A 27,674-nucleotide genomic window follows, 5' to 3' on the forward strand; every position below is an offset into this window, starting at 1 on the left:
TGTATTAACCCCTAAAGCTAAGTCTAACCCTAACACTAACACCCCCCTAACTTAAATATAATTTACATCTAACGAAATAAATTAACTCTTATTAAATAACTTATTCCTATTTAAAGCTAAATACTTACCTGTAAAATAAATCCTAATATAGCTACAATATAAATTATAATTATATTATAGCTTTTTTAGGATTAATATTTATTTTACAGGCAACTTTGTAATTATTTTAACCAGGTACAATAGCTATTAAATAGTTAAGAACTATTTAATAGTTACCTAGTTAAAATAATAACAAATTTACCTGTAAAATAAATCCTAACCTAAGATATAATTAAACCTAACACTACCCTATCAATACATTAATTAAATAAACTACCTACAATTACCTACAATTAACCTAACACTACACTATCAATAAATTAATTAAACACAATTCCTACAAATAAATACAATTAAATAAACTAGCTAAAGTACAAAAAATAAAAAAGAACTAAGTTACAAAAAATAAAAAAATATTTACAAACATAAGAAAAATATTACAACAATTTTAAACTAATTACACCTACTCTAAGCCCCCTAATAAAATAACAAAGCCCCCCAAAATAAAAAATTCCCTACCCTATTCTAAATTAAAAAAGTTACAAGCTCTTTTACCTTACCAGCCCTGAACAGGGCCCTTTGCGGGGCATGCCCCAAGAATTTCAGCTCTTTTGCCTGTAAAAAAAACCATACAATACCCCCCCCCCAACATTACAACCCACCACCCAAACCCCCCTTAAAGAAACCTAACACTAAGCCCCTGAAGATCTTCCTACCTTGTCTTCACCATCCAGGTATCACCGATCCGTCCTGGCTCCAACATCTTCATCCAACCCAAGCGGGGGTTGGCGATCCATCATCCGGTGGCTGAAGAGGTCCAGAAGAGGCTCCAAAGTCTTCCTCCTATCCGGCAAGAAGAGGACATCCGGACCGGCAAACATCTTCTCCAAGCGGCATCTTCGATCTTCTTCCATCCGGTGCGGAGCGGGTCCATCTTGAAGCAGGCGACGCGGATCCATCCTCTTCTTCCGTTGTCTCCCGACGAATGACGGTTCCTTTAAGGGACGTCATCCAAGATGGCGTCCCTCGAATTCCGATTGGCTGATAGGATTCTATCAGCCAATCGGAATTAAGGTAGGAATATTCTGATTGGCTGATGGAATCAGCCAATCAGAATCAAGTTCAATCCGATTGGCTGATCCAATCAGATTGAGCTCGCATTCTATTGGCTGTTCCGATCAGCCAATAGAATGCAAGCTCAATCTGATTGGATCAGCCAATCGGATTGAACTTGATTCTTATTGGCTGATTCCATCAGCCAATCAGAAAATTCCTACCTTAATTCCGATTGGCTGATAGAATCCTATCAGCCAATCGGAATTCGAGGGACGCCATCTTGGATGACGTCCCTTAAAGGAACCGTCATTAGTCGGGAGACAACGGAAGAAGAGGATGGATCTGCGTCGCCTGCTTCAAGATGGACCCGCTCCGCACCGGATGGAAGAAGATCGAAGATGCTGCTTGGAGAAGATGTTTGCCGGTCCGGATGTCCTCTTCTTGCCGGATAGGAGGAAGACTTTGGAGCCTCTTCTGGACCTCTTCAGCCACCGGATGATGGATCGCCAACCCCCGCTTGGGTTGGGTGAAGATGTTGGAGCCAGGACGGATCGGTGAACCTGGTATGGTGAAGACAAGGTAGGATGATCTTCAGGGGCTTAGTGTTAGGTTTCTTTAAGGGGGGTTTGGGTTAGATTAGGGGTATGTGGGTGGTGGGTTGTAATGTTGGGGGGGGGGTATTGTATGGTTTTTTTTACAGGCAAAAGAGCTGAAATTCTTGGGGCATGCCCCGCAAAGGGCCCTGTTCAGGGCTGGTAAGGTAAAAGAGCTTGTAACTTTTTTAATTTAGAATAGGGTAGGGAATTTTTTATTTTGGGGGGCTTTGTTATTTTATTAGGGGGCTTAGAGTAGGTGTAATTAGTTTAAAATTGTTGTAATATTTTTCTTATGTTTGTAAATATTTTTTTATTTTTTGTAACTTAGTTCTTTTTTATTTTTTGTACTTTAGCTAGTTTATTTAATTGTATTTATTTGTAGGAATTGTATTTAATTAATTTATTGATAGTGTAGTGTTAGGTTAATTGTAGGTAATTGTAGGTAGTTTATTTAATTAATTTATTGATAGGGTAGTGTTAGGTTTAATTATATCTTAGGTTAGGATTTATTTTACAGGTAAATTTGTTATTATTTTAACTAGGTAACTATTAAATAGTTCTTAACTATTTAATAGCTATTGTACCTGGTTAAAATAATTACAAAGTTGCCTGTAAAATAAATATTAATCCTAAAATAGCTATAATATAATTATAATTTATATTGTAGCTATATTAGGATTTATTTTACAGGTAAGTATTTAGCTTTAAATAGGAATCATTTATTTAATAAGAGTTAATTTATTTTGTTAGTTGTAAATTATATTTAAGTTAGGGGGGTGTTAGTGTTAGGGTTAGACTTAGCTTTAGGGGTTAATCCATTTATTATAGTAGCGATGAGCTCCGGTCGTCAGATTAGGGGTTAATAATTGAAGGTAGGTGTCGGCGATGTTAGGGAGGGCAGATTAGGGGTTAATACTATTTATGATAGGGTTAGTGAGGCGGGTTAGGGGTTAATAACTTTATTATAGTAGTGGTGCGGTCCGCTCGGCAGATTAGGGGTTAATAAGTGTAGGCAGGTGTCGGCGACGTTGAGGGGGGCAGATTAGGGGTTAATAAATATAATATAGGGGTCGGCGGTGTTAGGGGCAGCAGATTAGGGGTACATAGGGATAACGTAGGTGGCGGCGCTTTGCGGTCGGCAGATTAGGGGTTAATTATTTTAAGTAGCTGGCGGCGACGTTGTGGGGGGCAGGTTAGGGGTTAATAAATGTAATACAGGGGTCGGCGGGGTTAGGGGCTGCAGATTAGGGGTACATAAGTATAACGTAGGTGGCGGTCGGCAGATTAGGGGTTAAAATATTTTAATCGAGTGCCGGCGATGTGGGGGGAGCTCGGTTTAGGGGTACATAGGTAGTTTATGGGTGTTAGTGTACTTTAGGGTACAGTAGTTAAGAGCTTTATGAACCGGCGTTAGCCAGAAAGCTCTTAACTCCTGCTATTTTCAGGCGGCTGGAGTTTTGTCGTTAGAGCTCTAACGCTCACTTCAGAAACGACTCTAAATACCGGCGTTAGGAAGATCCCATTGAAAAGATAGGATACGCAAATGGCGTAGGGGGATCTGCGGTATGGAAAAGTCGCGGCTGAAAAGTGAGCGTTAGACCCTTTAATCACTGACTCCAAATACCAGCGGGCGGCCAAAACCAGCGTTAGGAGCCTCTAACGCTGGTTTTCACGGCTAACGCCAAACTCCAAATCTAGGCCTTATTGCCTTGTATCTAAGCCTATGTCGACTGCTCCCTTATTTCAGTTCTTTTGATAGACTTGCATTTTTGCTGGCCTGGATACAATAAAAAAAAATCTGTTTCTTTTGTGGGTATAGAAAAAATAATATAAGAAGAGGAGATAGAATGGCCAAATTATTAAACAGAGACTTATTGGATATTCACTTTGGACACTAGATACCCTAATATGATTTTGACTTTATATATTGATTAACCGTCTCCTCTTTTGTCCTTATTTATAATCAATTGCACATCCTCATGCATAAGAAGTTTAAGATATATACATCCAGCTTATTCACCCCTCATGGGTCCTATACATTTTAGATTTATCCTTTTGCTTGCTATTATTATTTTTCTAAAAAATATTTTATTCCCCCTTCTTCCATTTGTTTTGTATTTTTTTTTTATTCATTTATTTTCTTCATTTTGATTTTATATAGTTATTGATTTTCACATTGAAATGTGCAAGCTTCATATGTCCCTATTTGCATTTTATTTTTTGTTCCTTGCTGATTGTAGACATAGAGATGGATACCAGCTGATATTAATGATAATTTTTGTCTTATTTACCATACTTTATTTAACAAGTACTTTTACTTTATTTTACTGTATTTAATATGTTAGTGCCTATTACAATATGCATAACCGTTGTAGTAATGTTGTTCAATGACTGTATGTTTATTTGAATGTAATGTTCAACAGTTATTTTTGATTGGCTGAGGTTTCCTTTTTAGGACCTCACTGGGAACAGCCTGTGATCTCTGATGAAGTGCATGCGCGTCGGATCCTGTGCCAATGTCTCCCCACACTGTTTGTGAGATACTGGCTATGATTAAATACATTTATTATTCAGCATTAATGATGCTTAAATGAGTAGACATGTATTGTAGCCAATCTCTGCTAACTCATAAATAACTACGGGAGTGAGCATGATGGTATCTATATGGCACAAATGAACTAGCGCTGTCTAGCTGTGAAAAACAGTCAAAATGCACTGAGATAATAGTTGGCCTTCAACGGCTTAGAAATTAGCATTTGAGCCCACCTAAGAATAAAGAATACCCAGAGAGCAAATTTGATGATAAAAGTAAACTTAAACGTTGTTTAAAATTGCATGCCCTATCTGAATTATGAAAGTTTAATTTTGACTAGACTGTCCCTTTTAAATAAACCTTTTTACTGGAAATGTATTCTCTTTTTGTTTGCAGAAGTTGTACGTGGTACCTGAGACATTTCTATATTTTACAGACTCAAACGCTTCTGTCACTGCCTACTGTGGAACTAAGAGTAAGGTTGCAATGCATGGGGTGGTTTCTCTGTTGCTTTTGGTGTCTTTGTTAAAATAAGGCTGATAATCCGGAATGCACAAAAATTGTTACACTGTTTTTCTGTAGCATATATAGTAGCAAACTGTGTCACTTTACAAACTCTGTAATCAAATACTTTACGATTCCAGATTTTGCATTAATTTACCTTTCAAAAACACCAAATTAATGTTCTATGCTAATGTTTTTTATTAAAATGTAGGTAACTAAAAATTCTATTTTTGTTATCTTGCACTTTTTGCAGAGAAGAGTGGGAATAGAATATCCAGCAATACGTTATTGGATACACTGGGGGGATATTCTAATTTAATTAAAGAGGAATTTCATTTTGACAAATTATACATGCTCTTACCCTTACCTCGTCAAACATAAATCAGTATAGCAAAAATAAACTATAATTAAAATATGATATATTTGTACATACACACACCTCCCTGACTTATCATATCCCCAAATGTTTTTTTTTTTTTTTTTTTTGTCCTTTCAACCCAATATACTAAGTTATGTGTACTGAGTGTGGATTTATTGTAAGGCGTTTGAATGTGAATAAATTATATTAACATACATTGACAGTACAAGTGCAGTGATGCATATTTTGGAATCTTATGCCTGTAGGTTAATTTGAATGTCACTATAAATTACTAAAATTCTAAATAGACCTTTTTTTTTTTCTTTTTTTTTTCCAGGTAGAACTGAAACTTCAGTTACACTGAAGAACATTTTACCAAAAGAGTGCAAGATATTGGGCCTAATCGCCCCAGGGATTGTAGGTAATATACTTTACCAAGTAGAAGTGTTGCCTATTGATGCATGCTTGAGTATGTAACTGCTACAAGTGTTGTGAGACCAGCACTTTTTGGCTGTATTCTAATAAAACCTCATTACCTCTTTTCCCATACATTAACGTAAGCCTTTTTCACACCCTTGTGCTAACTCATTTCAATGAGTGACTGAGCAAAGAAACTGCTTAAAGGAATTATTATTATTATTAACGGTTATTTGTAGAGCGACAACAGATTCCGCAGCGCTATTAACAAAGGTGGAGTACAAAAAACTGTTATAGGGATCATATGGGTAGAGGGCCCTGCCAAGAGTTGCACTGTTGTAGTCAGCTCTTGAGAAGGTGATCAACAAACAGCTGGACTCTTAAGCTTACATGCTAGGGGGGTTCAGGGGATAGCAATGGAGGAGAGGGACTGGTATAAAGAAAGGTTAGCGTAGGTTGTATGCATCCCTGAACAGTAGAGTCTTTAGGGAGCACTTGAAGCTTTTAAAACTAGAAGAGAGTCTTGTGGAGCGAGGCAGCGAGTTCCTCAAGATGGGAGCCAGTCTGGAGAAGTCCTGTAAACGGGAGTGTGATGAGGTGACAAGAGAGGAGGAGGTCGTGAGCAGAGCGAAGGGGACGGGAGGGAGAGTATCTGGAGACAAGGTCTGAGATATAGGGGGGAGCAGTGCAGTTGAGGGCTTTGTATGTCAGAATGAGAATTTTGTGTTTGATCCTAGAGGCAAGAGGAAGCCAGTGAAGGGATTGGCAAAGAGGTGCAGCAGATGAAGAGCGACGTGTAAGGAAGATGAGTCTGGCAGAGGCATTCATTATGGATTGTAAAGGAGCTAGGCGGCAGGTGGGGAGACCAGAGAGGACAGAGTTGCAGTAATTGAGGCGGGAGAGGATGAGAGAGTGGATTAAAATCTTAGTTGTGTCTTGTGTAAGGAAGTGTCTAATTTTAGAGTTGTTTTTAAGGTGGAAGCGGCAGGCTTTAGCCAAAGACTGAATGTGAGGAGTGAAAGAAAGATCTGAGTCAAATGTGACCCCGAGACATCGGGCATGCGGGGTAGGGGTAATGATGGAGTTGTCGACAGTTATAGAGAGATTGGGATAGTAAACACCTTTTTAATTACATTCATTAATACATGTATGTTGTGTTGCTGTAGAATAATATATGAAGCAAGTCTACATGTTTTGTATAGTTTTTTCCACAAAACCAGCAGATTTAGAATATACCATTATTATATTAATTTGTTTTATGGCAGGTGAGAAAGCTGTAAAAAAGTATATTTTTATTCAAATTTTAGTTAAAGTGAAAGTAAATTTTGATGTTAAAGTGCCCGGTTTTTAAAACTTCGATTAAAAACAGGGGCACTTTAATTCATCAAAATTTTCATTTCACTCCTGTTGTGAAAAAAAACTTACCTTTTAATCTTCACAGCAGCTCCATCTTCCTCCATCCGTTTCAAAGCCTCTTCCTGGGTCTAAAATGAGGCATCCGGCTTCCTCCAATCACAGCAGTGAATCAGACACTGAATCCCCCGGGGAGGGAAGCTGTGATTGGAGGATGACCTATCAATAATTTCTGACATCAGAAATGGCTTGTGAGACCGGAGGAAACTGGAGCTGCTGTGAAGTTTAAAAGGTAAGTTTTTTTTACACAACAGGAGTGAAATGTAAATTTTGATGAATTAAAGTGCCCCTGTTTTTAATCAAAGTTTTAAAAACCTGGAACTTTAGCATCAAAATTTACATTCACTTTAATAATAATAATAATAATAATAAAAATTGACAGGTGATCACTGTTGTTACTGTGATAAATCTATTAAATTGTCATCAAGGGTGGCCAAATGTTAAATAGGAGCAATACAGGCTTTTGAGGTTGTAATATAAATTAGAGGGACACCATTGTGGCAGAAATACAGAAATTAAAGCGCTTTTTTTTTTTCTTGCAAGGTGATTGCTGTTACTATACAGACAAACTTTATATATTTATTTAAGAGAGTGACTTGTCTACTATAAAATTAACTTTTTTAGGTGTCTTTAGAATTGACAGATTTTTTTTAATTCAGCCTATATAGTCCTATTCTCGAGGAAAAACTCAATTTTTTGTGTTTTCGCATTAAAAAAGATGTTTGGGGGCTTGTGACTTTCCAAGACCACCACAATTTGGAAGAGCTGACACTTTTCTCTCAAATGAGGGTCCTTGGAGGTTTGTGGCTAGTAAGGCAAGGCTTTCAACAGTGTTGCCCCCTATGCCACCACAGATTATGGCCTGCAGTAAGTCGGATCACAGACCACATCAGATCATTGATCCCCCTACTTGATGAGAACAAGATATTTGCTCACAGGTGGAGATCTGCACGATGACTAGTTCTTGTCATATGCATGGAAGCAGTTAAACAAACCCAAGAGTCAATGCAGTGGAAAAGAAGCTGAAAGTCTATTTGTAGCCATTTTTATACTAAAGTTGTATACTCAATTCTCCTTATATTTCAAATTGTCCGTTGTAATTATTTTAAATAGTAGGAAACTGCATACTAGTAAGCCATTCTAAGCACTTCATATGCAGGTTTCCTCTTACCTCTGATATCTTTTGACTTGAATAGGGTTTCTTAAGGAAACCTAGGTACACTCCTATAAGAAGGGCTGTGGTTGGAAATAATCATACTCAAACCCCTGATATGGCAAAAAAAAAAAAAAAAATTAAATGGATGGCTGGAGCACAGTGTTTTAGAATTAGCTATAGTAAAAAGTAAGTTATAGCATATCTTCAATAGAATGGATTAATTAAAATCCATCTGAAATATTGTTTCCATTCCAGATCTGATTATACAAATTGGAAACTTTACCATCACTTTAAATCTACAATGTTAGTAAATGTTTCAACTGTGGGTATTATAGATGAGTGCAGAACTTGTGGACTAGCTTTTTAGCTCTAATTGAGAACCTGGCATAACTTTGCTTGGCTATTACAATGGAATCTGGTGTGGTAATCCTGCAAATCTGTTTAATCCTTCCCTTCCTAGGATCATTTATGACGACGTGTTAAACTTTTGCCTCTGTTTTAGTTACTCCCATGGGATCAGCTAGTAACCGTCCTATAGAACTGGAGGAAGGAGTAGCTGGTGTTGCACTTGTTTTACCCAAAATTAATGGGGTAAAGCTCCAGAAATTCAATTTCCGTAAAGACAACAGAAGAAGGGGGTTTGATGAATGTAAACTTGAAGAGGCGGGTAAGTACTTACTAACAAGAATCCTGTAATGTGTGTAACTGTAGCAGGTATGTCAATTTTTAACGATGTTGAGGGGCATCTTCTATATGGATCACTCCAAACTTGTGGTAGTTTATAATTATTATAATATTAAAAAATAACAATATACTTCTATTTGGCAAATATTGACACATTGTAAATAAACATACAAATATTCTTCAAACTTCAATTATACTGAAGTAGATAATCATGATCTGGGCAACAAATATTTGCCCAGAACCCCCCAAAAGCTCTTTCACTTTACACCAAGGGTTGGCAGATTTATATGATGAGAAACAAGGCTATGTGCTGCGAATTGTGTGTGTATATGTTACTTTCTTATATCTAATTATATGGCCTCCTAAAGTTCATGCTGCATACTCCCTTTTAGTAAAGAAAATACATTTTATATAATTTTTTTATAAATAAAGAAAAAAAAATATTTATAGTAGTATTAATTACCTTCATAAACTACTTTTTATGGCAGAAAACAAGAAACAAAAATTAGTAGTTTTAACAGCTAATGCCAAAGGTCTAAACAACCCCTATAAAAGAAGCATTGCATTAAGAGATTTTAAAGAAAAGAAAGGCAATATATTTCTACAGGAAACTCATTTCCTAAAAGGAAAATAAGCCAAAACCTTTTAATATAAGTTTGTGGAATCCTATTTCACATCCAATAATATGAAAACGAATGGGGTGGGTATAATAATTAAAGTGATGGTATACTTTAACTAATCAAATACCATAAATGTGATCTTTGCCATTAAAAAAAAAGTATATGTGTACCTTTTCCATCTAAAGGGGAGGAGAGTCCACAGCTTCATTCATTACTATTGGGAATTAAGAACCTGGCCACCAGGAGGAGGCAAAGACACCCCAACCAAAGGCTTAAATACCTCCTCCACTTCCCTCATCCCCCAGTCATTCTTTTCCTTTCATCACAGGAGGATGCAGAGAAGTGCCGGAGTTTCGGAGTAGTCTCTTATGGAGGGTAGTACTCTTCGCATTGGGACTAGAGTTTTAATTAGTCCTGTCAGCCTCTCAGAGAGAGCCTGGATGAAAGTTAGAGAAGTTAGAGTTCGGATATGCAGGGAGTCTTTCTGCGAAACCATCCCGACTCATATTCACAGCTCCACAAGCAATCACCGTTGACGAGTTTTGCTGCCTGCTTTCCACACTCAAGTCCATGTCAAGAGCGAGGCTACTAACCTGTCACACTTAAAGGGCAGTGTTCCTGTTCCTGTTGTAGATTCTGGTAAGATCTTTTACATTTTTTTTTATTAATGATAACATAGAAGATAGGGTCACAGTGTGGCGCATCTTTATCTTTACAGATCAAGGGTTAATATTCCTGGAAAGGGGATTATTGAACAGGGGGGGGTTTATTCATAATATTGTTTATTGTGTCATTGCTGCATTATGTGTGAGATGAGGCTCTGGCAATGGGTGGAACTTTTAGGTTCTTTACAGGAATCTTGCACGGCCATTTTTGGTGCATTTTTCCCTAGTGTAGGGGCGGTCCTGCCAGGCACTGCATGTGACTGGGTGTGCCTATCTCTCCTTCCCTGTTGATCTGTGGCGCAGGAGACGTAGCAGTTTCTGTAGTCCGGGTCCTAGGAGGTGGCGAGTGCCCCGGCAAGATAGTCTGAACTAGAGCGCAAGCTATGGAGGCGTTAGAGGGCTCTCCCTCTTTAACAAAGTCTCATTCCTGTGTTTATTGTGAGGAGGTTCTGGTAGATCAGCCTGCTCAACTATGTTCCACATGCCTTGATAAAGTTACAACATCTAAATGTAAACGGATGTCTAGTACTACTGAGCCTTCCACCTCTGAGGGTTCTTCACCCGTGAGGTGCGTTCCCTACATTCATCTCCGATTGTACATGCAGCTCCCCGGGGTCCAACCGTTACTCCTTTGGGAGAGATTTGTTGGCCGTCAGACTTTGCGGACCAACTGGAATCGGCGGTTTCAAAGGTGACCCATGCCTTACCACGTTCTGCTAAGCGCAAGCGTAGGGTGTATCATGGTGGCCCGGCCCATGGTTTGTCTACGCCGATGGAAGATCCAGAGGCTCTATACGATGACGAGGCCCACTCCGACTCTTCGGAGGAGGCCCAGGCTGCGGAGGAGCCTGGTTATAGGTTTAGGATGGAGAATTTGCGCTTCCTGCTGCGGCAGGTGTTTGCTACTCTGGAGGTTCCGGAAGCTAAGATCCTGGAGGAACCTGCAATTCCTAAGCTTGACGAGGTATACGAGGACAGGGTAGTACTTCAGACTTTCCCGGTTCCCGTTAAGATGGCAAATATTATTAAGAATGAATGGGAATGATTAGATTTGCCTCCTCCGTTCCGGATTCTCAGCTTGAGCTGTGGGGGACCATCCCTAAGGTAGATGGGGCTATCTCTACGCTCGCGAAGCGGACAATTATTCCCCTTGAGGATAGTTCGTCGTTTAAAAGAGCCTATGGATAAAAAGCTCGAAAACATGTTATGAAAAATGTTTCAGCACACAGGGTTTGTTTTTCATCCAGCAGTGGCGGTTGCTGGAGCTGCGACATATAGGTGTCAATCCCTGGTGAAATGGTCGAGGTTGAGACCCTCATCAACGAAATACAGGAGAAGATTAAGGTGCCGAAGGTCGCCAATTCTTTCATCTGTGATGCCAATATGCAGATTATTCGACCTGAATGCTAAGGTATCAGGTTTCTCTGTTTTAGCGCGCAGGGCTCTGAGGCTAAAATCTAGGTCTGCGAACATGACCTCTAAATTGAGGCTGTTGTCCCTGCCTTTTCAAGGAAAGATCCTGTTCGGTCCAGGATTGGATTCGATCATATCCATGGTCACGGGAGGCAAGGGCGCTTTCCTACCACAGGATAAGAAGGCTAAACCTAAGGGATCTACTTGGCCCAGCACCAGCAACAAGTCCAGGGGGGATCTTGGAAGCCGGCACAATCTTGGAACAAGTCTAAGCAGAGCAAGAAGCCCGCCGAGACAAAATCGGCATGAAGGGGCAGCCCCCGACCGGTCTCCGTATCAAGTAGGGGGCAGATTATCTCTATTCTCAGATGCATGGTTGCAGGACGTTCAGGACCCTTTGGTTCTAGAAGTTGTCTCCTAGGGTTACAGGATAGGGTTCAGATTCCATCCGCCATCCTCTTGTCAAACCTGTCTTCAAGACCAGAGTGTGTGAGGGATCTCGCCTCTCTGGGTTATTTTACCAGTACCCCTAGCAGAAAAGCGTTTCGGGTACTAGTCCAACCTTTTTGTGGTTCCAAAGAAGGAGGGCAGGTTCCGCCCGATTCTGGACCTAAAGTGTTTAAACAAGTTTCTTAGTGTCCCATCGTTCAAAATGGAAACGATCAGATCTATTCTGCCCCTAATTCAAGAGGGACAGTTCATAACTACTGTAGACTTGAAGGACGCTTACCTTCATGTGCCAATTCACAGGGACCACTTCAGGTTCCTAAGATTTGCGTTTCTGGACCAACACTTCCAGTTTATGGCCCTTCCGTTTGGTCTGGCCACGGTCCCGTGATACTTCACAAAGGTTCTGGGGGAACTGCTTGCAGTGGCCAGATCCAGGGGCATTGCGGTGGCCCCATACCTGTACAACATCCTGGTTCAGGCGCCGTCGCTCAGCCTCGCAGAGGATCATTCGAGGGCTCTTCTTCTTTTGCTCCAATCTCACGGTTGGAAGATCAACTGAGGAAAGAGTTCCCTGGTTCCCACCAACAGGGTGGCGTTCCTGGGCACGATAATAGACTCTATGTCCATGAAGATATTTCTCACAGATCAGCGACGCAGTAAGCTTGCGTCCACCTGTCTTGCCCTTCAGTCCTCCACAAGTCCATCGGTGGCTCAATGTATGGAGGTGATAGGTCTCATGGTTTCAAGCATAGATTTCATCCCATTCGCCAGGTTCCATCTCAGACCTCCTTCAATTGTGCATGTTGAGACAGTGGAACGGTGATCATTCAGATCTATCCCAGCTGATATTCATGGATGCTCAGACTCGGAACTCCTTCTCTTGGTGGATTTGTCTGGAACAGCTGTCCATGGGGACATCCTTCCTGAAACCGTCCTGGGAGATTGTGACCACGGACACCAGTCTGACAGGATGGGGAGCTGTTTGGGGTGCCAGGATGGCACAATAAAAGTGGTCCAGGGAGGAGTCTCTCCTTCCGATTAACATCCTGGAACTACGAGCAATTTACAATGCTCTGAAGGCAGCTGGGAAGCGGACTTTCTCAGCAAACGATCCTTTCATCCGGGGAATGGTCTCTTCTCCCCGAGGTGTTTGCAGAGATTTGTCTCAGATGGGGAACGCCGCAGATAGATATCATGGCGTCCGGACTCAATTGCAAGCTACCGCGATACGAGTCGAGGTCCAGGGATCCCAAGGCAGAGCTGATAGGTGCCTTAGTGGTTCCTTTGGGATTCAACCTAGCTTACATTTTTCCACCGTTACCACTTCTACCTCGTGTAGTGGCACGCATCAAACAGGAGCGAGCCTCGGCCATTCTGATTGCTCCCTTGTGGCCGCGGAGGACGTGTTTTGCAGATCTGGTGGGGATGTCATCCTTCTCTGCCGTGGAGGTTACCCTGTCACAGGGATCTGCTGTCACAGGGCCCCTTTCAACATTGAAATCTAGATTCTCTGAGGCTGCGTGGAAATTAATGCCTAGTCTTAGCCAAGAGAGGCTTTTCTGAAAGTGGGATTGATACTCTAATTCAGGCAAGAAGGCCAGTCACTCGTCGCATCTACCATAAGGTGTGGAGGACTTACTTGTCCTGGTGTGAGAAGCATGGATATCCTTGGCATAAGGTGAAGGTAGCCAGGATTCTGTCCTTCAAGATGGTTTGGAGAAGGGTCTTGCCGCTAGTTCCTTAATGGGACAGATTTCGAGTTTGTCCTGACATCCAATCTTTTGTTCAGGCTCTGTCTAGAATCAGGCCTGTCTTTAGATCTTTAGAATCCGCCTTGGATCTTAAACTTAGTCCATAAGGTTTTGCAGAGGGTTCCGTTTGAACCTATGCATTCCATAGACATTAAGATTCTGTCCTGAAAGTTTCCTCTTCCTGTTGGCTATTGCATCGGCACGCAGAGTATCTGAACTAGCTGCCTTGCAAAGTGATCCTCCTTATCTGGTGTTTCATGCGGATAAGGCTGTGCTGCGCACTGGGTTGGGGTTTCTCCCAAGGTGGTGTCTAACCGTCACATCAATCAGGAAATAGTTGTTCCTTTGTGTCTTAACCCTTCTTCAAAGGAGAGGTTACTTCATAACCTGGATGTGGTTTTATCTTCAGGCTACAAAGGATTTCAGACAGTCTACATCTCTTCTTGTGGTGTATTCTGGGAAGCGCAAGGGGCAAAGGGCCTCTGCTACTATGTCTTTTTGGTTGAGGAGCTTGATTCGCTTGGCTTATGAGACAGTGGGACATAAGCCTCCTCAGAGGATCACGACTCATTCAACTAGAGCTGTGGCTTCGTCTTGGGCCTTCAAGAATGAGGCCTCTATGGAGCAGATTTGTAAGGCGGCTACCTAGTCCTCCTTACACACTTTTACAAAGTTTTACAAATTTGATGCATGGTTTCACTGCTGGAAGATCATGCCTGACTAATCTAATTGATTTCTTTGACCATGTAACTAAAATAATAGACCAGGGAGGAGCTGTAGATGTTGCATATCTAGACTTTAGCAAAGCATTTGACACCGTCCTACACAACAAACTTATTCACAAAATGTGTTGCCTTGGAATAGATGCTATGATTGTTAAGTGGGTAGAATGCTTGCTTAAAGATAGACGACAGAGGGTTTCAATTAATGGAGTACATTCAAATGAGGCATCAGTTACTATTGGTGTTCCCCAAGGGTCAGTTCTTGGGCCTGTTTTGTTTAACATGTTCATAAGTGACATTGGAAGTGGGATTAAGGGGAAGGTTTGCTTGTTTGCTGATGATACAAAAATTTGTAACAGGGTAGATGTTCCAGGAGGAGTTGATCAAATGAACTGTGATATTAATAAACTAGAGGACTGGTCAAATAAATGGGATCTGAAATTTAATATTACCAAGAGCAGAATTATGCATATAGGATCCCAAAACCCAAAGGCCAATTATAGTCTCAATGGTACATTACTGACTGTAATTAAAGAAGAAAGGGATTTGGGAATTATTATTTCAGATGATTTAAAATTTGGTACACAATGCCGCAGTGCAGCCAGCAAGGCCAGTCAAATGCTTGGTTGCATTGGAAGAGGTTTTAGTAGCAGAAATAGCAAGGTTCTTATGCCACTTTACAGATCATTAGTTAGACCAAATCTGGAATACTGTGTACAGTTCCTGGAGACCATATCTTCAGAAGATATAAATAAACTAGAAGCTGTCCAAAGGAGGGCTACTAAAATGATACATGGTCTAAAATATAAAACGTACAAAGAAAGACTCTATGATCTAAATATGTATAGTTTATAGCATAGAAGGTAAAGAGGTGACATGATAGAAACCTTCAAATATATAAAGGGACTTAATAAAATAGAAGCTGAAAGGGAAGCATAAGAGGAAATCCTAAGGATTTTTCTGAGTGTAAGGTGTTTGTTCCGTCTGCTGCTACACAGGTTGCCGAGGAGAATACCTTGGTAGCCTCTGAGGGCAAAATCTCTGATTGGTACAGTATAATTCCTTTGTCTGACTTTAAGCTTGAACACCTCAGTGTACTATTAAAGGAGGTACTGGCTACTTTGGACGACTCAGATTCTTCTGTCGCTGTCAATCCAAATAAATCTAGTAAGCTTAACAAATACTATGATGTTCCTTCTTCTGTGGAAGTGTTTCCTGTTCCAGACCGTGTGACGTAGATTATAACACAGGATCTCTCTTCATTGGGAGTGATTGTTCCAGTAAGAGAACAGGGTCTAGGATTGTGGTTCCCAAAAAAGGAGCTTTTCTACCCATCTTAGACCTAAAATGTCTCATGTTTCTCAGGGTTCTGTCCTTCAAAATGGAAACCATTCATTTAATTTTTCCTTTGTTCCAAGAGGGTCAGTTCATGACGACCATAGACCTGAAGGGTGCCTATTTACATGTTCCCATCCACAGGGATTATCACCAGTTCCGGAGATTTTCTTTTCATTCTTTTCAGTTTGTTGCTCTTCCATTTGGCCTCGCCACAGCTCCCAGAATTTTCTCAAAGGTTCTGGGGGCTCTTTCGGCAGTTGTCAGGTTTGGGGAATTGTGGTGGCGTGTTATCTGGATGACATATTGGTTCAGGCGCCATCTTTTCAACAAGTAAAAACTCATACAGAGATCTTGTTGTTGTCTTTTCTACGTTCCCACGGATGGAAACTGAATCTGGAGAAGAGTTCCCTTGTTCCAGCTACAAGGGTTTGTTTCTTCGGGACCATCATGGGCTCCCTATCTATGATGATATTTCTGACGGAGGTCAGAAAATCCATACTACTTGTTTCTTTCTACAGTTTACCGTTCGGCCATCAGTGGCTCAGTGTATGGAGGTAATTAGTCTGATGTTCGCCTCCATGGACATCATTCCTTTTGCTCAATCCCATTTGAGAGCTCTGCAGTTATGCATGCTCAGACAATGGAATGGATACCATTCAGATCTGTCTCAGAGAATAAATCTGGACCAGTTGACAAGAGACTCTCTCTCATGGTGGCTTTCTCAGGATCATGTGTCTCAGGGTACATGCTTCAGGAGACCCTCCTGGGTGATTGTGACCACGGACACCAGCCTGCTAGGCAGGGGAGCAGTCTGGGACTCGTTAAAGGTGCAGGGCCTATAGACTCGGGAGGAGTCTGCTCTCCCCATAAACATTTTGGAGTTGAGAGTGATCTACAATGCTCTTATGGCTTGGCCTCAATTGTCCTTAGCCCAGTTTATCAGGTTCCAATTGGACAACAACACCTTGGTGGCTTATATCAACCACCAAGGAGGAACTCTGAGTTCCTTAGCCATGAAGGAGGTGGCACGGATTATTCAGTGGGCGGAAGCTCACAATTGTTGTCTATCTGCCGTACACAATCCAGGAGTGGACAACTGGGAGGCGGATTTCCTGAGCAGACAGACATTTCATCTCGGGGAGTGGGTTCGCCATCCGGAGATGTTCTCCTGACTAACCCTCAAGTGGGGGGTACTGGAGTTGGATCTGATGGAGTCTCGTCAGAACGCCAGGCTTCCAAGGTACAGTTCAAGGTCAAGACATCTGCAGGCTGCTCTGATAGATGCTCTGGCGGTTCCTTGGGATTTCGGTCTAGCATACCTGTTGCCTTCGTTTGCACTCCTTCCATTGCTCGTATCAAACAGGAGAGGGTGTCGGTGATTCTAATAGCCCCTGCATGGCCTTTCAGGATCTGCTATGCAGACCTAGTGAAGATGACATCTCTTCCTCCTGCGGGGTTTCCAGTGAGGAAGGACCTTCTAACTCAGGGTCCCTTTCTCCATCCAAATCTCATTTCTCTGAAGCAGACTGCTTGGAGATTGAACATTTAGTTCTGGCTAAGTGTGGGTTTTCTGAGTCGGTCATAGAGACCATGATCCAGGCCCGCAAGCCTGTTACTCGCTAAATTTACCATTAAGGTATGGCTTAAATACCTTTTTATTGGTGTGAATCAAAGGGCTACTCTTGGAGTAGGGTCAGGATTCCTGGAATTTTGTCCTTTCTCCAGGAAAGTCTGGAGAAAGGGTTGCCAGTCAGTTCTCTGAAAGGTCAGGCTTCTACATTATCTATTCTTTTACATAAGCATCTGGCGGATGTGTCAGATGTTCAATCTTTTTGTCAGGCCCTGGTCAGAATCAGGCCTGTGTTTAAACCTGTTGCTCCTCCTTGGAGCCTTAACCTTGTTCTTAAAAGTTTGTAGCAGGCTCCGTTTGAGCCAATGCATTCCATAGATATGAAGCTGTTATTTTGGAAAGTTCTGTTTCTTATTGATATATATTCTGCTCGAAGAGTTTCTGAACTCTCAGCTTTGCAGTGTGATTCGCCTTACCTTATTTTTCATGCGGATAAGTCGGTCCTTCGTACTAAATTAGGGTTTATCCCTAAAATGGTTTCGGATAGAAATATTAATCAGGAAATTGTTGTTGCTTCTCTTTGTCCTAACCCTTCTTCTCATAAGGAATGTCTGTTGCACAACTTGGATGTGGTGACGTCGTTGACTCTCCATGTCCGGAAAGAAAGAAATTTATCAGGTAAGCATACATTTTATTTTTTTTATGTCCCTTTGAAAGCTATTTGTGATCTAATTTTGGCAGTATTTATTTCCTTCATTCGCAGAGTACTAGGTTGGTGGATTAATGGAGGTTAAAGTGATGGTAAACTCTCCCCTTTATAAAAACTGATTCAGAATGTTAGTAAAATTTCGTAATGAATCGTAATGAAGTTGTGATAAAACTTACTTTTTAATATAGATATGAAATTCAAATCCCTACACTCCGCCACCCAATTCAAAATGCATATAACTACACCCCTCACCACACCCACAATTCAGTTTTTACAAACTTTGCCTCCTATGGAGGTGGTGAAGTAAGTTTATGCTAAGATTTCTACGTTGATATGCGCTTCTCAGCTTTTTTGAAGCCCGATTCCTCTCAGAGTACAGTGAATGTCAGAGGGATGTGAAGGGAGTATCACCTATTGAATGCAATGGTTTTCCTAACGGGGATCTATTTCATAGGTTCTCTGTTATCGGTCGTAGAGATTCATCTCCTACCTCCCTTTTCAGATCGACAATATACTCTCATATTCCATTACCTCTACTGATAACCGTTACAGTACTGGTTTGGCTATCTGCTATATGTGGATGGGTGTCTTCAGGTAAGTATGTTTCATTTACTTAAGACACTCTCAGCTATAGTTTGGCACTTTATGTATTAATGTAAAGTTCTAAATATATGTATTGTACTTATATTTGCCATGATTCAGGTTCAGTATATTTCCTTTTTGCAGACTGTCAGTTTCATATTTGGGAAATTAATTTTTAAGAAAAAATTATTTCTTACGTGGGGTTTAGTCTTTTTCAAATTGACTCTTTTTTTTAAATTGCGGGCTGTATTAGGCTCGCGAGGGCGCAAAATGCCAAAATTTATTGCGTCATTCTTGGTGCAAGATTTTCTTCTACAAGATACGAAAAGTCCACGGATTTCATTCTTGTGGGATTTATCCTCCTGCTAACAGGAAGTGGCAAAGAGCACCACAGCAGAGCTGTATATATAGCTCCTCCCTTCCTTCCACCCCCAGTCATTCTCTTTGCCTGTGTTAGTACTAGGAAGAGGTAAAGTGAGGTGTTAGTTTTAGATTCTTCAATCAAGAAGTTTTTTATTTTTAAATGGTACCGGTGAGTACTATTTTCCTCAGGGAGACATGGAATGAAGAAATTTTTATGCCCTGAGGTTGATGATCTTAGTAGATGTAACTAAGATCCATTCTGGTTCCCACAGAACTTCTGAAGGTAGTGCAAGAGAAATCTTCAGTGTGGAGAACGGTGTCATGCTACAAGCAGCATTGAGGTTATTTCTGAGGAGACTTGTTATATCAGAACTGGCTGACATTTTTCCCTGCTAGGGAAGGGGTAAGCAGTAGACCTGTATCACTGAGGGTGTTACTGAAATTCCTGTGTTTTATACATATTGCTATTACAGTTGCATATCTGTATTGGGGCTTGACACTGGGAGAGGCAGCTTACATACATATATTTAATATTTTAGGTCAGTAGGGCTGCAATTATTTGTTAAAGGCTTAGGGGACCACATGACTTTCTTTTTCCAACCGCTTCCCATGCGGTTAGGCAGACTGTTGAGGCGACATCCATGATGGGCGGGGCCTATTTCACACGCTCAGGCGCGCAGTTTTCTCTCACTAAGAAGACAGCAGGCATTAGCTCCAGTGGGGCCTAAAGTTATTTTCCAGTCACCGGATCACTGTTGAGTCAATTTTTAGTACCCTGGGGGCAGGTACGCGCAACAGCAGAGCTGTGGCGAGGTGCAGGGATCATTTTCATTGTTAAAACATAGTGTTTTTGAATATGTCTCTTAGTGGGTAATTTCACCTTTACTTACAGGGTGCAATAATTTTTGGTCAAATTAAATTTATATATAATCGTTTAGCGTTTTTAGACGTTTTAGTGCAGTTTGGGAAAAATTGTTGATTCAAAAAAAGTTTTTTTGAATCAATAAATGAGGTGATTTACGATTATTCTGGCTACTGCTAGTCCAACATGTCTGACATTGAGGAAACTACTTGTTCTATGTGTTTAGAAGCCATTGTGGAACCCCTCTTACTTTGTGTACCTCTTGTACTGAAAGGGCCTTACAATGTAAAAAGCAGGATATGCCATCTAATCGGTCACAACCATTAACGCCCATACAAGCGACGCCGAGTTCCTCAAATGCGTCTAATTCTTTTACTCTGCAGGATATGGCTGCAGTTATGTCAACTACCCTTACAGAGGTATTCTCTAAGTTACCAGTGTTACAGGGTAAACGTAGTAGGACAGGACTTAATGTGAATACTGAGTCCTCTGATGCTTTGTTGGCTATTTCCGATGTACCCTCACAGGGCTCTGAGTTGGGGGTCAGGGAACTTTTGTCTGATGGAAAACTTTCGGACCCAGGAAGTATGTTACCTCAGACAGATTCGGATGTCATGTCCTTTAAATTTAAGCTAGAACACCTCCACCTGTTACTTCGGGAGGTCTTATTGACTCTGGATGACTGTGACCCTATTATGGTACCACCAGAGAAATTGTGTAAAATGGACAAATATCTAGAAGTACCCGCTTACACTGATGTTTTTCCGGTTCCTAAAAGAATTTTGGAGATTATAAAGAAGGAATGGGACAGACCAGGTATACCGTTCTCTCCTCCTCCTAATTTCAAGAAAATGTAGCCCATATCAAACACCATTCGGGACTCTTGGCAGACTGTCCCTAAGGTGGAGGGAGCTATATCTACCCTGGCTAAGAGTACAACTATTCCTATTGAGGACAGTTGTGCTTTCAAAGACCCTATGGATAAAAAATTAGAGGGTCTTCTAAAGAAATTATTTATTCATCAGGGTTTCCTTTTACAGCCAATTGCTTGCATAGTTCCAGTTACTACTGCAGCAGCTTTTTGGTTTGATGCTCTACAAGAGTCTCTGAAGGTTGAGACTCCATTAGATGACATTTTAGATAGAATTAGGGCTCTCAAGCTAGCTAATTCTTTTATCACAGATACCGCCTTTCAAATTGCTAAATTGGCGGTGAAAAATGCAGGATTTGCCATTTTAGCGCGTAGAGCGTTATGGTTAAAATCGTGGTATGCTGATGTGTCATCTAAGTCAAAGCTCTTAGCTATTCCTTTCAAGGGTAAGACCCTATTCGGGCCTGAGTTGAAGGAAATCATTTCTGACATTACTGGAGGTAAAAGTTACGCTCTACCTCAGGATAAGTCTGTTAGGATGAGGGGTAAACAAAATAATTTTCGTTCCGTTCAGAATTTTAAAGGAGTACCCTCTTCTTCCTCTTCCTCCACAAAACAGGAAGGGAATTTTGCTCAGGCCAAGTCCGTCTAGAGACCCAACCAGGCTTGGAACAAGGGTAAGCAACTCAAGAAGCCCTCTGCTGCTACAAAGACAGCATGAAGGGACGGCCCCCGATCCGGGACCAGATCTAGTAGGGGGCAGACTTTCTTTCTTTACCCAGGCTTGGCTAAGAGATGTTCAGGACCCCTGGGCACTGGAAATCGTGGCCAACGAGTATCAACTGGAATTCAAACATTTTCTCCCAAGAGGGAGATTTCTTCTTTCACAGTTGTCTGTAAACCAGATAAAGAGAGAGGTGTTCTTACGTTGTGTATAAGACCTCTCTACTATGGGAGTAATTCGTCCCGTTCCAAGATTAGAACAGGGACAGGGATTTTTCTCAAATCTTTTCGTGGTTCCCAAAAAAGAGGGAACGTTCAGACCTATTTTAGACCTCAAGAGTCTAAACAAGTTTCTCAGAGTTCCATCCTTCAAGATGCAGACCATTTTACCAATGATCCAGGAGGGTCAATATATGACTACTGTGTACTTGAAGGACCCATACCTTCATATTCCTATCCACAAGGATCATCATCAGTTCCTAAGGTTTGCCTTCCTGGACCATCATTTTCAGTTTGTGGCTCTTCCCTTTGGGTTGGCCACAGCACCCAGGATCTTCACGAAGGTTCTAGGGTCCCTTCTGGTGGTTCTCAGGCCGCGGGGCATAGCAGTGGCGCCTTATCTGGACAATATTTTGATTCAGGCGTCAATTTATCATCTGACGAAATCTCATACGGACACAGTGCTGTCTTTTCTGAGAACACACGGATGGAAGGTGAACCTAGAAAAGAGTTCACTAATTCCACAGACAAGGGTTCCCTTCTTGAGAACTCTGATAGATTCTGTAGACATGAAAATATATCTGATGGAGGTCAGAAAGTCAAAGATTCTAAGTACATGCCGAGCCCTTCAGTCCAATGCTCGGCCATCAGTGGCTCAGTTTATGGAGGTAATTGTATTGATGGTGGCGCCAATGGACATCATTCCGTTTGCTCGTTTTCATCTCAGACCTCTGCAACTGTGCATGCTCGGACAGTGGAATGGAGACTATGCAGATTAATCCCCTCCGATAAATCTGGATCAAGAGACTAGGAACTCTCTTCTTTGGTGGTCGTCGCCGGAGCATCTGTCCCAAGGGACGTGTTTCCGCAGACCCTCGTGGGTAATAGTGACAACGGACACCAGTCTGCTAGGCTGGGGTGCAGTCTGGAATTCCCTGAAGGCTCAGGGTGTCTGGAGTCGGGCGGAGTCTCTACTTCCAATCAATATTCTGAAATTGAGAGCAACTTTCAATGCACTTCAGGCGTGGCCTCAGTTCAGTTGGCTTCGGCCTTTTTCATCAGATTCCAGTTGGACAACATCACGACTGTGGCTGTCATCAATCATCAGGAATGAGGAGTTCCTTAGCGATGACAGAGGTATCCAAGATGATTTTCTGGGTGGAGACCCACTCTTTTCATCTGTCGGCAATCTACATCCCAGGAGTGGACAACTGGGAAGCGGACTTTTTAAGCCGGCAGGCTTTTCATCCGGGGGAGTGGGAACTCCATCCGGAGGTATTTGCCTCACTGATTCTCCGATGGGGCAGACCGAAATTGAATCTGATGGTGTCTCGACAGAATGCCAAGCTTCCAAGATATGGATCCAGGTCGAGGGATCCTCAGGCCGAACTAATAGATGCCTTGGTCGTTCAGCCTAGCTTATGTGTTTCTACCGTTTCCTCTCCTTCCCCGCGTGATTGCTCGGATCAAGCAGGAGAGGGCTTCAGTAATTCTGATCACGCCTGCGTGGCCACGCAGGACTTGGTATGCAGATCTAGTGGACATGTCCTCTCTACCTCTGTGGAAGCTTCCAGTGAGACAGGACCTTCTCATTCAAGGACCTTTCCAACATCCAAATCTAATTTCTCTGCAGCTGACTGCTTGGAGATTGAACGCTTGATTTTATCTAAGCAGGGATTCTCTAATTCGGTCATCGATACTTTGAATCAGGCACGTAAGCCTGTCACTAGAAAGATCTATCATAAGATATGGCGCAAATATATTTTTTGGTGTGAATCCAAGGGCTACTCATGGAGTAAAGTTAGGATTCCCAGGATTCTGTCTTTTCTCCAAGAAGAATTGGAGAAAGGGTTATCAGCAAGTTCCTTAAAGGGACAAATTTCTGCTTTGTCAATTTTGCTACACAAACGTTTGGCAGATGTTCCAGACGTTCAGTCTTTTTGTCAGGCTCTAACCAGAATTAAGCCTGTGTTTAGACCAATTGCTCCACCCTGGAGTTTGAATTTGGTTCTTAATGTTCTTCAAGGGGTTCCGTTTGAACCCATGCATTCCATAGATATTAAGTTGTTATCTTGGAAAGTTTTGTTTTTGGTTGCAATTTCTTCTGCTCGTAGAGTTTCTGAGCTTTCAGCATTACAATGTGATTCGCCTTATCTTATCTTCCATCCTGATAAGGTGGTCTTACGTACCAAACCTGGTTTTCTTCCTAAGGTTGTTTCTAATAAGAATATTAATCAGGAAATTGTTGTTCCTTCATTATGTCCTAACCCTTCTTCTAAGAAAGAGTATGTTGCATAACCTGGACGTGGTCCGTGCCCTGAAGTTTTAATTGCAGGCGACTAAGGATTTCCGTCAATCATCTTCATTATTCGTTGTTTTTTCTGGAAAGCGTAGGGGTCAGAAAGCTACGGCTACCTCCCTTTCTTTTTGGCTGAAGAGTATCATCCGTCTGGCGTATGAGACTGCTGGACAGCAGACTCCTGAAACAATTACGGCTCATTCTACTAGGGCTGTGGCTTCCTCATGGGCTTTTAAAAACGATGCTTCTGTTGAACAGATTTGCAAGGCTGCAACTTGGTCATCTCTTCACACTTTTTCCAAATTTTACAAATTTGATACTTTTGCTTCTTCTGAGGCTGGTTTTGCGAGAAAGGTTCTTCAAGCAGTGGTGCCTTCCGTTTAGGTTCCTGTCTTGTCCCTCCCTTTCATCTGTGTCCTGTAGCTTTGGTATTGTATCCCACAAGTAAGGATGAAATCCGTGGACTCGTCGTATCTTGTAGAAGAAAAGTAAATTTATGCTTACCTGATAAATTAATATCTTCTACGATACAACAAGTCCAGGGCCCACCCTGTCATTTTTAAGACAGATTTCTATTATTTTTCTTTTTATAAACTTCAATCACCTCTGCACCTTTGGCTTTTCTTTTCTCTTCCTAACTTCGGTCGAATGACTGGAGGTGGAGGGAAGGAGGGGAGGGAGGAGCTATATATACAGCTCTGCTGTGGTGCTCTTTGCCACTTCCTGTTAGCAGGAGGATAAATCCCACAAGTAAGGATGAAATCCGTGGACTCGTCATATCGTAGAAGAAATTAATTTATCAGGTAAGCATAAATTTACTTTTTTTTGGAGCGAAAGTTACGTTCGTTAACGCAAATTCGTAATTTCGAGGTTGCGTCATCTATGACGCTAGTGTTTCGATTCCGGACGTTTTTGGCGACAAAAAAAAATTCTTTTTGTGGTGCGTCATACTTGGCGCCAAATATTTTAATTATTTAAGACCCTATTCCTTTTGCCTCTGGCCTTTTTTCTATGTCAGAGGGCTATGCTGTTTGCATTTTTTCCCATTCCTGAAACTGTAATATAAGGAAATTGATCATTTTGCTTTATATGTTGTTTTTTCTCTTACATTTGCAAGATGTCTCAAACTATTCCTGTCTCAGAAAAACACTGTTGGAATCCTGCTGACTGATATCAGTTCTACCAAAGCTAAGTACATTTATTGTAATGTTATGGAGATTATATCTTCAGCTGTGGTTTGTAATAAGTTATCATGATAAACTTTTACATGCAGAGATTATGTCCATCAGTAATAATGCATTGACTGTTGCTATTCTTTTAACATCTAATGTACAAGATATACCTGTGAATTTATGAGAATATTTTTCTGATTCTATTCAGAAGGCTTTGTCTGCTATCCCGCCTTCTAATAAATGTAAAGGTCTTTTTTAAACTTCTCATAAGTTGATGAAATTTCAAATGACTGACAACATACTGAATTATCCTTCTCTGATGAGGATCTATCTGATTCAGAAGATCCTTCATCAGATATTGACACTAACAAATCTTCTTATTTATTTAAAATTTAGTACATTCGTTCTTTGTTGAAGACGTGTTGATTATATTGTATATTGAGGAGACTAGTCCTCTTGATTTTAAAGCTAGTAAACATTTAAATTCTGTTTATAAACCTCCTGTGGTTATTTCAGAGGTTTTTCCAGTTCCTGATGCTGTTTCTGATTTGATTTCTAAGGAATGGAATAGGCCTGGTACTTCTTTTATTCCTTCTTTAAGGTTTTAAAAATTGTATTCTTTGCCAGCAGTTAGATTGGAGTTTTGGGAAAGGATCCCCAAAGTTGGGGCTATCTCTACTCTTGCTACTATTTCTATGGAAAATAGTATTTATTTTAAAGATCCTTCAGAGTGGAAACTTGTATCTTATCTAAGGAAAGTTAATTTATTTTCAGGTCCTTTTCTCAGGCCTTCAATTTCTTTGGCTGATGTTGCAGCTGCTTCAACTTTTTGGTTGGAAACTTTAGCGCAACAAGTATTGGATCATGATTTGTCTAGCATTGTTAACTTGATTTGACATGCTAATAATTTCATTTGTGATGTCATTTTTTGTTATTATCAAAATTGATGTTAAATCTGTGTCTTTAGCTATTTTAGCTAGAAGAGCTTTGTGGCTTAAATCTTGGAATGCTGATATGATTTCTTAATCCAAATTTCTATTTTTTTTCCTTACAAGGTAATAAATTATTTAATTCACAGTTGGATTCAATACTTTCAACTGTTACTGTGGGGAAGGGAGTTTTTTTGCCTCAAGATTAAGTTCTAAGGGTAAATTTTAAGCTTCTTCTGTTTTCGTTCTTAATAAGGAACTGAAACCTAACTCTTCCCCAAGGAATATGTTTCCAATTGGAAGCCTTTGTTAAATTGGAATAAATTCGAGCCATTTAGGGGATCAGAGCCAGCCCCAAGTCCGCATGAAGGTGCGGCCCCTATTCCAGGTCAGCTGGTAGGGGGCAGATTAAGATTTTTTTAAGTTATTTGGATCAAATCGGTCCAAAGTCCTTAGATTCAGAATATTGTTTCTCAGGGGTACAGAATAGGATTCAGAATAAGACCGACTGTGAGAAGTTTTTCTCTCTCATGCATTCCAGCATTTCCAGTAAAGGCTAAGATTTTCCTGAAGTGTGTTTCAGACCTGGAGTTATCTGGGGTAATCATGCCAGTTCCGTTTCATTAACGGAGTCTGGGGTTTTATTCAAAACTATTCATTGTCCCAAAGGTATATTCTGCCTTTTGTTCAGCAAGGGCATTTTATGCCCACAATAGACTTACAGGATGCATTTCCTCATATTCTGTTTCATCCAGATTATTATCAGTTTCTGTGATTCTCTTTTTTAGACAAGCATTACCATTTTGTTGCTCTTCCTTTCTGGTCTAGCGACAGCTCTAGGAATCTTATCAAAGGTTCTCTGTGTTTCCTTATTTGGACGATATCTAGTTGGTACTTGTTCAGTCTTTACGTTCTGCAGAATCTCATACGAATCAACTTCTGTTGTTTCTTCAAAGACATGGTTGGAGGATCAATTTACCAAAAAGTTCCTTGATTCCTCAGACAAGGGTCACCTTTTTAGGTTTCCAGATAGATTGTGTCCATGTCTCTGTCTCTAACAGACAAGAGACAATTTTAATTGGGTTCAGCTTCTCTGAACCTTCAGTCTCTATTTTTTCCTTCAGCTATGTGCATGGAAGTTTTAGGTCTCATGACTGCAGAATCGGACTCGATTCCCTTTGCTCGTTTTCATATGAGACGTTTCCGGCTTTGTATGCTGAATCAATGGTGCAGGGATTATACTGCAGGGATTATACGAGGATATCACAATTTATATCCTTAAATCCCAATATTCAACTATCTCTGACTTGGTGGTTAGATCACCATCGTATAGTTCTAGCGGTCTCTTTGGTTCGTCCAACCTGGACTGTGATCACAACAGATGCAAGTCTTTTCAGGTTGGGGAGCTGTTTGGGGTTCTCTGATAGCGCAAGGGGTTTTTAAATCTCAAGAGGCGAGATTACCAATAAATATTTGGAACTCCGTGCAATTTTCAGGGCTCTTCAGGCTTGGCCCCTGTTGAAGAGAATTCCATTTAATTGCTTTCAAGACAGACAATATCACAGCTGTGGCATATGTCAATCATCAGGGTGGGACTCAC

The 27,674-nt window shown here is 41.0% G+C and overlaps 1 protein-coding gene across 1 annotated transcript in view; it reads left to right on the top strand.

Annotated features, from left to right (window-relative positions):
• The window catches only part of FBXO22 (F-box protein 22), a 126,718-nt gene that overhangs the window by 64,625 nt on the left and 34,419 nt on the right, over positions 1 to 27,674 (top strand). Inside the window, exons 4-6 of the mRNA XM_053719294.1 lie at positions 4,681 to 4,759; positions 5,484 to 5,567; positions 8,635 to 8,799. Of these exons, the coding sequence (XP_053575269.1) occupies positions 4,681 to 4,759; positions 5,484 to 5,567; positions 8,635 to 8,799 (328 nt within the window). The remainder of the gene's footprint in view (positions 1 to 4,680; positions 4,760 to 5,483; positions 5,568 to 8,634; positions 8,800 to 27,674) is intronic.

Source organism: Bombina bombina, chromosome 6, assembly GCF_027579735.1.
Source record: "Bombina bombina isolate aBomBom1 chromosome 6, aBomBom1.pri, whole genome shotgun sequence".
Classification (NCBI taxonomy): domain Eukaryota; kingdom Metazoa; phylum Chordata; class Amphibia; order Anura; family Bombinatoridae; genus Bombina; species Bombina bombina.